At 38.6% G+C, this 12,228-nt stretch overlaps 2 protein-coding genes across 3 annotated transcripts; both read left to right on the top strand.

Annotated features, from left to right (window-relative positions):
* Positions 1–610: 610 nt before the first annotated feature.
* Positions 611–5,373, top strand: LOC141648409 (uncharacterized). Of its 2 annotated transcripts, XM_074457063.1 has the most exons (5): positions 611–679; positions 1,131–1,262; positions 1,613–1,748; positions 2,467–4,090; positions 4,654–5,373. In XM_074457063.1, exons 2-5 carry the CDS (start codon positions 1,161–1,163, stop codon positions 5,087–5,089), a joined length of 2,298 nt encoding a protein of 765 aa, XP_074313164.1. In that variant the 5' UTR covers positions 611–679; positions 1,131–1,160; the 3' UTR covers positions 5,090–5,373. The 2 variants fall into 2 exon arrangements, with proteins under 2 accessions (XP_074313164.1, XP_074313163.1); XM_074457062.1 differs by lacking the exon at positions 611–679 and having other exon boundaries at positions 739–1,262.
* A 749-nt stretch (positions 5,374–6,122) lies between these two features.
* Positions 6,123–8,936, top strand: LOC141646448 (aspartic proteinase nepenthesin-2-like). The gene is made up of 2 exons (XM_074454333.1): positions 6,123–6,777; positions 8,207–8,936. The coding sequence occupies exons 1-2, from the start codon at positions 6,201–6,203 to the stop codon at positions 8,920–8,922; spliced, it is 1,293 nt and encodes a 430-aa protein (XP_074310434.1). The 5' UTR covers positions 6,123–6,200; the 3' UTR covers positions 8,923–8,936.
* Positions 8,937–12,228: the final 3,292 nt, after the last annotated feature.

Here is a 12,228-nt window from a genome sequence, read left to right as displayed (position 1 = left end):
TTTCGGGTCGAGTCGAGTTCGGTTCGGCTCGTCATCGAGTCGGGTAATTTCGGGTCAAATGATGTCTCATGTCGGGTCGGGTCGGGTCATTATCGGGTCTCACGATTTTATCGAATTACTTCTTTTAGCCATTAAACTAAAGACTAATTTGCTTCCAATTTAATCAATGTTAAGCTTACTAATTATCGGGTCATCAATTAAATCGGGGCAATACCGGGTCAGGTTGTCATTAGATCGGGTCTAGATTGGTTTCGGATCACTGATTATCTGTCAGGTTGCGGGTCACAATATTTTCAGGTTCTGTTAGGCCGGGTTTGCTCGGGTTCGGGTCGAGTCACTCGGGTCAAACTTGCAAGCTCTAGTTCTACCCAACTCGAATCCGACTAAACCGAATGACATATACCGAAATTTTTTTATCATTCACAGAACATGTAGTACCCTATGTCACTTTTGGTCTAAAAAGGGCACACAATTCACCTTATCAGTCCTGCTTATTTCTTTGTTTCTTTCTTGCTTTCCTTAATCAACGGCTCTTTCTCTTTATCTACTTTTAACGGACCCCATTTTCTGTGCTTTGTTATTTTCTCCATTGCTATCAATTCATTGTCCGCTTTACAATTATTACTCTCCTTCCTTCTATTGCTTGTCGGTCACATTTCCATAACATGGTCCATCTCACGTACTTCTCTCTTTTTCATTATTCTACAAATAACTAAACAAATTAAAGTCTAGGACAAATTGATCACTTTCATCTTTTATCACTCGCTCGCATTTTAATTATCTCGTTTTAAGCTTTTTTTCGGTGTAAATGGAGTCACAGACATTATCGATCTTTAGTGCTAACAACTAAGCTAACCGACATCTGCATGAATATAATATTTATTAATTATTATGGAGCATGATTTTGTTTTATGCCATGATCAAAAAAATCTCAAGTACTAGGCTTTATTAAACCATGGAGCATGAAAAGTGAAGTTATTTAATTGTTTCTTGTGCATTAATTTATCATCATTTCTTGTCATATTGTTTACACTCAAATTTATTTATTATGTAAAATGATCAACTTTGATCTTAAGGGTTTAGCCACATTAATTTATCATCATTTCCTGTATTATACTGTCTGTGATTAGTGAGTAGAACAAGGGTTTAAAGTTTAAACTATGGATCATAAGCCTTGGCGTTGGCGGCGAAAATCGACTGAGAAGACAATAGATGCTAATGCAACAAGAACTAGCCTTTCTTTAGAAAGGATCTTTGTTGAGGTAAATTTTCAGTCTTACTCTTTCCCATTTTTATTGACCGCATTTGACTTTAATGATCGAACAATGTCGTCCTTAACCGACATTTTCTACCCGAGTTCAATGCTCACAACTTTCTAAAAATTAGTATTCTGTATAATAAAATAGGCAGGATAAATTTTACTCTGTACATTTTATCCCTGCATACGTTTTGGATAAATTAATCGTCAAAGTTGACATTATATGAATGTCGGTAGTTAAAATGCGCAAAATCTACCAGTGAATGCTGCTAATCTTGTGGATGATCTTTCAATGCTTGAGTAATAGAAGGTAATTACTAGAGTATCTGATTTTATGTAATTAATCGACTGCAGGATCGAGATAGCGATGCTGAATCACTGAAATGTCCAAGTAACCTTAGTGACAGATTACCCTCAGTTATCTGTGATTGCAGTATTAAAGAAGAGTTAATCAGAAAGCACAGAAGAATTGCAGAACAAGCTCTAGCAGGTATATATAGTCCAGATATTTCCGCTTTCTGTACAACAGCGATAAAACTACCAGTGACTCAAACACTCTCGCCTATCGCAGTGTAAGAGGATCAGAGGTAGACAGTCTTACAAAAACACAAAGAGAGTTTTTTCCGGATCAAAAGAATAGGGATATTCTCTCGTGTACCCTTTATCATTTTCTAAGATTTACCCTTCTTTTCTTGCAAAAAAAACTTTGACCGTCGTCGATAACTCTTGGCTACAAATTCAGAATACGATAAAACTTTTTTTTTTTTTTTTTTTTTTTTTTTTTTCAAATTGTCCGTCTTTAAGAGGTCTTCAGTTTGAAAAAGAATTCACCAACGTCTCAACTCGTAGTCGGGAATTATGGTCAGTCAAAGTTTATTCGTGAAAAAAGCTTTGACCAACCATAACTACCGGCTACGAGTTCAAAAGCGGTGAATTTTTTTTTTCAAATTCAAGGCTTTGACGAGATAATTGGTTTGAAAAAAAAAATTACCGTTTTCTGAACTCGTAACAGAGAATTATTGTCGGTCAAAGTTTTTTTGTGAAAACCGGGAAGTACACCTTAGAAAACGAAAAAGTTCAGGGGTACACGAGAGAATATCCCAAAAGAATATAAGCATTGCTGATAGTTTAGCGAGTTATTTTGGTTTATTCAGTCAGATTCCAAAGCGAAAGAATAACGAGTTTCTGATGATAATGAATCGGAACAGGTCAGGAAATGGAAAGAGCAGAAGCTGCATACTTGAAGGAAGAGTTAAACAAGGCACTACAACAGGAAGAAATAGCAGAGAAAAAACTGGCTCATCTGAATGCCGCACTGAAGGAATGTTCAAAGGAAATCGAGTCCATTAGGGAGCAACATGAAGAAAGGGTACAAACCGCCATCTCAAACGCAAAGTTGGATTGTGATACCGAGATGAAAAGATTAGAGGCTAAGTTAACTGAAGCCAACAAAAGAATTTCAAATTTAGCTGCAGAGAATGCTAATTTGATGAAGGCTCTGATATGCAAAGAACGACTTCTTCGTGATTTGGATACGGGAAAAGATGAACTTGAATCTGAACTTGGTATCGTGACTGGTAGGCTCGAGTCAGTTGAAAAAGAGAATGTTTTTTTGAAGTATGAGTTTCGAGCAATGGAGAAGGAACTTGAGGTATGGAATGAGGAGAGGAAATCTGGCCGTAGATTTTCAGTAGAACACGCGAGACAGATTAATCAGTTAGAAGCCGAATGCCAGCAGTTACGCCATTTAGTTAGAAAAAAGCTGAATCCAATGGTTTCTGATAAATCTGCAAATGGTACGAGTTATTTGATTGAGAGAGTTTACTCGTTGGAAGAAGAGAACGCTGCGTTGAGAGAGATTCTTGCTGTAAGTGACAGTGAATTGCAGTCATGGAGAATTAAGTATGGCCAAATGGGTTCTAGATTAGCGGAACTAGAAGCGCAAATTCAAGAACTTTCTGCAGGTGAAAACTCGATGCAATTAGCTATATCTGGTTTGGAACTCGGTGGTGATTCCGAAACATGGGCAAGTGCCTTGTTAGCGGAATACAAAGATATATCAGTCAGTAATGAGCTTTTTCCCGTTCCTGAAGAAAATACAGTAAATTTTCGACAGCATACTTCTTGGTTGGATGAAATCTTGAAAGTGATCTTGGATGAACATCGAGTTTCAAATCGAAATCTTGGAGATCTTTTGAAAGATATCAAAATTGCCTTAGGGCATAATGGGAATTACATTTCAGAGCCTAAAGAAGAAAGTTGTTCGGAAATATGTGGATTGCTCACTTGGGAAGGTTCTGAAAGTCTGCAAGGTATGCCAAGTAAGCGTAGTTCAGTGGACGAGAAAAGAGTTCTCGAAGTAAAAGATTTGTCATTTGCTAAAGAGAAGATAAGGAAGCATTTTGGTTTTGAAAGATCAAAGAGTGATATCGGGTTGCAGATTGATTCTTCAGACCGTCACAATACACTTGCGCAGATGATCGTGATTCAGTCCACTTTACAGGATGAAAACAGGCGAATGAAAGAAAAGCTGAGAAGGGTGGCTGAAGAGAAAGTCGTTCTCAGAACCGAGGTTCAAGAATTAAAGAATAAAGTCGAAAGCTTACAGAAAGAGATGGAATCATTTAAGGACTCAAAAGGGTTGATGGAGGATCAAGTTGAAAATCAGAGGTTAATCAATGAAGATCTGAACACACAGTTGACAGTTACGAAAGCAAAACTAAATGAAAATCTTCACAAGTTATCGTCTTTAGAAGTTGAATTGGATCATCGGAATAACTGCTGTGATGAACTGGAATCTACTTGCCTTGAACTTCAGCTTCAGCTCGAAACGTAAGTTCAGTGACATTTGTATTCTGTTTTTGTTTCTGGAACTTAGTCTAGAATGCAAGTTTTCGTATATAAGACCGTCTTATACGAGACTTACTGATAGACCCGGCAAAAGCAACCCGACCCGATTGCCCCCGATCCGAAAAGACTGGCCCGAAGTGACCTCAGCAGAGCTACATCACACGAATGTGACCCGGAAACCTGAATTGACCTGACCTGACCCGAACATGACCCAAGCTTTCTTGACCCGTAACTGACCCAATCCGAAACCACCAAACCTGAAAATGACCCAACAAAATATAACTCTAATTGAACCGAAAAGACTTGAAATGGCTATTTCTCTATTATTCATTAACCAGAAAATGAACCGATCCGAAACAACCTGACCCGCTTGACCCGAAACAGACCCGACCAACGAACCCTAAACAGACCCAAAACCCAAAATGGCCCGTCCAGGCCCGAATTAACCCGAAATCAATGACAGACCCGAACTGACCCGACCCGAAGCCGACCTGTTTTGTCAGGTCTATGACCCAAAATACTGACTCCAGGATGTGTATTTGCAGCGTGTCAAGGAAGGAGTCCCCGAATACTTTCATGGACGCAGTGGCGAAGCAACTATTTGAACAAGCTCGTTGTCCTGTGACCGCTCTTGTAGTCGAGGACAAAAAGAGCCTGAAACTACAGGGCTACTCCCTTCGTGATCGAATGATGGAGGAGGAATTTGATGAAAAAGATGCTGATAAAAACACAGAAGAAAAGAGCATTGTTGCTTATACTGGTGCTACACCCCTCCCTGCTCCTAAGCCGAAAGCATCATCTCCTGAACACGCGGGGACATTAGCTGTTGTGTCGAGTAAGCCGAGTAGTGGAGGGTTTGGTTTTATTAGAAAGTTGTTCTTAAGAAGGAAGAAAGGGTCCACTAAAATGAAGGCCATAGCATTGCAGCGGAACACAAGTACCGCCTTGATGAAACAAAGGGATGTTTTACTGGTTGCGTAATATAGGTAGATCTGGCAAACAGGTTACTCGGACGGGTACTGGTAGAGGGGTAGTTCTACCAGATTGTTTGGGTATGCTTATTTTCGAACTGGGTTGAGTCATGCTGTTTCGGGTTCCTTTTGTATACGTAGTGATCAAACTCGGTCTGAATCGTGTCAATTTGGGGTTTTAGGGTATATCGATTGGTCTATGGGTCGAGCCGTGTCAATTTTCAACAGATGAAAGAACATGCTCATATATATACCTTTTTAAGTTTTTGGTCATTATGTACATTATATCTTTCAGAATCGTTGTTGTTGTGGTGGTGGTGGTGGTGGAGCTGGGGCTAGCAGAGGGCCTCGCCCGCTCGACGGTTGATATTTTCGACGTTTTTAGTAAATTTTTCGTTTTTTTTTTTTTCAGGTGTACCTTATATTATTACTCATCGACACCCCCCCCCCCTAAAACTTTTCGTCCCCTAAATTCAAATCCTGGCTCCGCCACTCATGTGGCTGTATGAATCTATCCAAGAGTTTTCCTGTCCGGAGTAGTCATTTTCTATATACAGGCTTATGCATTCGAAGCGGAACATAATTGTTTCCACTGAGTAAACCTGACAAACGGGTTATTTCAATCTTATATGATGTTTTTCCAAAATAGGCCTCTAATGGACCAAATGGCATGATCCAGTCCATTTTTACGGTTCGAACCTACTCTTGTTCACCCCTATTCTCACCCGATAATTTAAAGTTTGACAATCGACAACCCAAATTAGTTTTTAATATCCGTAAACCATAAATGAAAAGAGAATATCTTTATTGGGATGATTAGCCATATCTGATTGGATATAAACACAAAATGAATACAATTTTTGTTTCTTGGTTGCTTTTTTTTTATGTAAAAAAGTTTAGGTTAAAGGGTAGGTCTTATCCAGTCAAAGGTTAGGGCAGACCATGTTCTTGGTTGCCTTATGAAACTTATAAATCCCTCGACGAAATACTCCTCATTGTACATCACCAACTTTGTGTCATTTCCAATCTATAAAATGGCTAACATAGCATGGTTGTCTTTGGCTTTCCTCCTATTCATCAACCTATCTCAAACAACTTATTCCAAAGGTTTGAGTTTTAGGATGATTCTTAGTGACTCTCTAGATTCGCCTATGTATCAAGCTAATCGTACTCTTAAACAAAAATTAGAGAGACTAATTTACTTATCGGAGGCTCGTGTTGAGTCACTTAAACTCATTTTACACAACAATTCATCCATATCTCGAGTAATTAATAATCAGGATATCGAGCCATCTCTTCATCATCAATATAACCATAATCTTTTTCTTATACAAGTGGGAATTGGCACATTTGCCCATTCTCCGTCGTATAAGACATATTACCTAGTGTTGGACACAGCAGGTGGTCCGATATGGACACAATGTGAAGGTTGTAATCCGTGTTTTCATCAAAGAGATCCAGTATTTCCTAAAATGCAATCAAATAGTTATCATGAATTTACATGCGACTATTGCCCTCCTGGAACGACTTGTGAATACAATCATTGTGCATTCGACCTTACATATGGAGATGGTACATATGTACACGGTATTGCGGCCACCGAGACTTTCACATTTCGGCCGAGGAATGGTGGTTCACCTATACCAATTTGGAGTCTGGGCTATGGATGTGCAACCCACACTCAAAACTTCATTCCCGGTAAGTTCCATTTTCAACTTTGGATATAAGTATAAATTTATCATACATTTTTAATTTAATACTCTCTTCGTTTTATATTATATAAGTCATTTTATAAAAAATTATTTTTTTTATATGTCATGTTACATTTTTCCATGTATTACACGTTCTTTTCATTTTCTTAACCACTAATAATTAGGAAAAGAGGTAATTAAATCATTATATTGGTGGAAAAGTATGTGTTTCTATTTTCAAAAGGCAAATTTCACATAAATAACCCAACGTTTATAAAGCCTTTCAAAAATAACCCAACCTTTTAACCTACACAAAAATAACCCAACCTTTATGTTTGTGTTACAAAAATGTCCCAAACTATTCCATATGTAGAAGTTTTTACCTAATTTAAGTTTTTAACAATTTAAAGTGATATTGTATATATAATTTAGGTAAAAAGAAATTGTAAAAATTAATGCATTAAAAAATCTGAAAAACACCATAAAATTCATAAATGTAACATTTAAAACTTTAAAACACTATAATTCTATTTCCATTATCTTTTCCTCTTCAACTTATCATGTTGTACGTTACAATCAAAAAGTAATGTTAAGGAGTGTTCATGCCATGTATTTTCATTGTTTGGCAATTAGATTTCAGAGGAGAAAGCAAAAGTTCGGTGTTTAAAGTATAAAATGTTTCATTTTTTTTTTTTTTTTTTTTTGCATTTCCAGATTCTTAATACATATTGAAAAGTTTTACATTTTTTTACTTAAATTATATACAATATATCATTTTAATTGTTAAAATCTTAAATTAGGTAAAAGTTCTACATATGGAATAGTTTGGGACGTTTTTGTAACACATGCATAAAAGTTGGGTTATTTTTGTTAAAGTTAAAAGGTCGGGTTATTTTTGGAAGACTTTATAAACGTTGGGTTATTTATGTTAAATTTGCCTTTTCAAAAAGGGTTTAGAACACCTAACTAATATTTTCACTATAAGAACACCAAAGTAATAATACGGAGTACAATATTTTTCAATATTTTATTAGTTCTTTTGCAATAATCTAAAACGACTTAAAAAAAGAACACCAAAGTTTGTTTTTCTATTTTCAAAGAGAACAGCTAACTAAAATTTTTCGATACAAAACACCTAACTAATAATGCAACATTTTCCAATATTTTATTAATTCTTGTGCAATAATCTAAACGACTTAAAAAAGGAAATGAACGGAGTATCATTTTAGGAAACCTTTTTGATCCTTACATATAACTCTTAAGAACTATATTTATCACTTATCAATTTATCATTACCCTTCTTTTTGTTGTTAAGGTACATAATGTTTTTTTTTTTGGGTACGCTATAGGGGGGCAAAGCCTCGAAATTAAAATTAAACTAAACCACTAGATTAAGACATCTTCGGTTATTAAATTGGCTCCGTTGATGACAACAGGTATGGATAAAAACAATATTGTAAGCGGAATATTTGGCATGAGCCCTCATCCGTCTAGCTTTATGGGCCAAGTAGGTTCACATTTCGGAGGTCGATTTTCATACTGCTTGGCTCCGATTCACCACCAACGTCAATTACCACCTATGTTCCTACGATTTGGTGACGATATACCACCCTTAAGCTCAAGACATCGACATCAGACACCTTTTATACGAGGACGCAATCCGTTCTATTACTTAGACCTTCAATCAATTACCGTGGGGTCGGAAAAGTTGAATATCAAAAGTTCCGTATTTCAACTAAGGCAAGATGGTTCAGGCGGGTGCATTATAGACTCTGGTTCCGGAGCTAGTCTCCTTATTACAACTGCTTATATCGAGTTTGAAAAAGTATTAACGCGAAACATTGTAGCTCAGAATCCGAGAATAAGGATTGATTCTCGTTCCCCGATGTTATGTTACAAGGAATCGGATGTGAAGGTTAAATTCCCTAAGGTGACATTTCATTTTGCGAATAATGCTGATTTTGTAGTAGAGCCGGAATTATATATGGCCGATTATATGAAGGAGAATTCTCGAGTTAATTGTTTGATGATACGTCCGTCTGATAAGTTTACGATCTTAGGAGCTTACCAACAAGTGAATCATCGTATCGTATATGATACTGTAAATTCTGAGTTGCACTTTGCTTCGGCTAATTGTTTCTCTGATAATTGAAATTAGTTTTAACCCCGCGCAATCTGCGCATGATTACTTCTAAAAATAAAAGCAATTTATTATTGAAGTAAAAATTTGGACGGAATTAATTTTTTTTATTTAAATTATTCACTATTCCTTATTCATTAATATTTACATACAAAATATTGCGGTTTTCGCGAAATCAATTCCAGATTATTTGATGCGGGTCCCACCTTTACTATTAGATAAAAAACCGGAATATGATGACGTGGATGCATAAGGATGCTTGAAATGTTCTCGTATTTAATAGAGCCGTTAGGCTCCAAGATGCTGCTAGTCCTTTGCTATCTCACACACAAGGAAAGGATTATTATTTCCACAAGGAAATAATCACAATTTCCGTAAATATCGTAAATATAGCTGTTAGCTTTATTCTTCCCGTAAATAATCTTATTCTCTCATATGTATAAATAGCTTGCTTTGTAAACACTATCATCAACAAGATACAATTCTTATATACAATAGCATTGTACGTTTTCTAATATGGTATCAGTTTTCCAGGATTTACAATCACGATAAAATCGACTCATACGAAATCGTTCTCCTTTCTTCGAAATCATGACAAATTCCGAACAACCAATCCCCGAACAAAAATCGTCTGCCTCATACTCTATTGTTCCTGTCGAAAATCCGGGTGCGAACATCACCACCGTTGTCTTCACAGGGAAGAATTACGATGATTGGGCTCGGTGTCTCCGTCTGGCTCTCCTCGCAAAGGGGAAGTTGGATTATATTGACGACACTATCTCACAACCTCCCGAGACCGATCCCGATTTCAAAACTTGGCGATCCGCCAATGCCCTAGTCTCTGCCTGGATCTTCAACTCCATTGATCCGGACCTTCGTACATCGATCACCTTGCAAGACAACGCCACCCAATTGTGGACCGACATCAAGCAACGATTCACTGTGGTAAACGCTACTTATATCTTTAAATTAGAATCCGATATTAATGCTTGTAAACAGGGCCCAACCGAATCCGTCATGACATATTATGGTCGCATGAAGAAACTGTGGGACGACCTGCTCACCAATGATGCGTTCCCGACCTGCTCTTGCAATCCTTGTAAGTGAAATCTCCTTACGCTTCTTGGCCGTTATCGTGAGAATAAACGGGTACGTTCCTTTCTTATGGGTCTTGATTCCCGTTATGCAACTCTCCGCTCTCACATCCTTGCGACCGAACCCCTACCCAATTTAAATCAAATTTACAGCCGTCTCCTTCAAGAAGAGGGCATGAGGACCACACTCGATTCCACACCACCCGAACCACGGTCTGGCCCGATGATCTTTGCTACCCGTGTTCAGCCCGGAACTAATTATGGGGGTGGGATGCAAGACACACGACAGAATGCAATAACCCGTGACTCTGCTCCCACACCACCGAACCCGACACCCAAACCGCGAACCACCTGTCTCGCTTGCAAACGACCTGGGCACCACTTCAAATCGTGTTTCCGGGTCACGGGCAACTTCCCGGATTGGTGGGGGGATAGACCTCGGGATAGGATCATACTCCCACCCGACGCCACTGATATGAGTCAGGCAATTTTTATACCTGATGAACGCGGCCGCAAACGATTGGCCTCGCAAGGACCTGCCCGTGCCCATATGAGTCACGTTAACCACACAGGTGCTTCATCCTCTTCGAATTCGGGTGCTACTGATAACCCGAACCTAAGCAATGTCAATCCTACCGAGCTCGCCGAAATCGTGAAGTGGTGGCAGTCACAAAAGTCCTCTGCCGAAGGACAATTGAATGGTAATGCCTCTGTCCCTATTTCTTTTTGGATTATAGACACCGGTGCCTCCCATCACATGTCGGGAAGTTTAACGCATTTCTCTAATCTCCGTACTATTGCACCTCTATCTGTCGGTCTGTCCAATGGGAATCGAACTATCGCTACCAAATGTGGCGACATCATTTTATCATCTCGACTTATTTTAAAAGATGTCCTTTATGCTGCTAGTCTATAATGTCACCTTATTTCTGTCTCTAGTCTTCTATTAGACGACTCTTTAACCATTCAATTTACTCGTAATTTATGTTTAATACAGGACCGTTCCTCGAAGACGGTGATTGGAGCGGGTGAGCAGCGTGAGGGACTGTATTTCTTGAAAGATGCCCGCCATTTCGAGCCTCGAGTATTCATGGTAGGATCGGTGGATACAACTGAGCTATGGCATAGACGGCTGGGGCATCCTTCCACGGACATTATCGGTTTACTTCCTGTTTTTTCTAATAAAACCCGAACTATTTCTTCTTTTCATAGCAAGTCTTGTGACATTTGTCTCAGGGCCAAACAAACACGTACTCCTTTTTATTCTAGTCCTAATAACGCTACGTCAATTTTTGATTTAATTCACTGTGATCTTTGGGGTCGTTATTCTGAAAACGCGTCTTGTGGGTCACGCTATTTTTTAACAATTGTTGACGATTTTTCACGATCTACATGGGTCTATCTCTTACGTCACAAAAGTGACGCACCAAAGAAATTATTAAACTTCTTCGCGATGGTTGAACGACAATTTAATAAGAAAATTAAATGTTTGCGAAGCGACAACGGCACTGAGTTTACATGTCTTCAAAATTTTTTTGATGAACAAGGGGTCATTTTTCAAACCTCTTATGTTGACACTTCTCAACAAAATGGGCGGGTCGAGAGAAAACATCGTCATATTTTAAACGTCGCCCGCGCCCTTTTATTCCAAGCTTTTCTTCCTATAATGTTTTGGGGGGAGTGTGTCTTAACGGCCGTCTATCTTATAAATCGCACCCCATCAAAACTTTTACAAGGTAAAACACCTTACGAGCTTCTCTTTAATAAACCACCCCCACTAGATCATATGCGCATTTTCGGTTGTCTTGCCTATGCCAAAAGTCTTAATCGATCCCATGACAAATTTGACTCAAAAAGTCGAAAATGTGTCTTTATTGAATACCCATATGGTAAGAAAGGTTGGCGCCTTTACGACCTTGATACAGGCTCTTATTTTGAATCCCGAGACGTAGTCTTTATGGAATAAACTTTTCCTTACCAATCCCTTCACATACACGAAAATGACAATGATACTCCGACACACCCTCCTGATCTTACACCTATCGATCAAGTCTTTCTTATCCATGACCCACCTTCCTCCACAACACAACAACCCCCATCGACCACCACGCCTACCACCACGACATCCACCACCACCACCGATACCACCACCACTAACAGCGACCCTCCACACTCTTCAACCATAACCGATGACAATTCTCTTGGTCACGGACATCGTCTCAAG

The sequence above is a fragment of the Silene latifolia genome, chromosome 3 (genome assembly GCF_048544455.1).
Source record: "Silene latifolia isolate original U9 population chromosome 3, ASM4854445v1, whole genome shotgun sequence".
NCBI lineage: Eukaryota > Viridiplantae > Streptophyta > Magnoliopsida > Caryophyllales > Caryophyllaceae > Silene > Silene latifolia.
This window is presented reverse-complemented; position numbering and strand designations above follow the sequence as displayed.

Bases quoted from the DNA above. Each gene is read 5' to 3' on its own strand.
- LOC141648409 (XM_074457063.1), top strand. From the start codon at position 1,161: ATGGATCATAAGCCTTGGCGTTGGCGGCGAAAATCGACTGAGAAGACA. The intron at 1,749-2,466 runs GTATATATAGTC...GAATCGGAACAG, and splicing joins TGCAGAACAAGCTCTAGCAG to GTCAGGAAATGGAAAGAGCA. The intron at 4,091-4,653 runs GTAAGTTCAGTG...GTGTATTTGCAG, and splicing joins CTTCAGCTTCAGCTCGAAAC to CGTGTCAAGGAAGGAGTCCC.
- LOC141646448 (XM_074454333.1), top strand. From the start codon at position 6,201: ATGATTCTTAGTGACTCTCTAGATTCGCCTATGTATCAAGCTAATCGT. The intron at 6,778-8,206 runs GTAAGTTCCATT...TGATGACAACAG, and splicing joins CACTCAAAACTTCATTCCCG to GTATGGATAAAAACAATATT.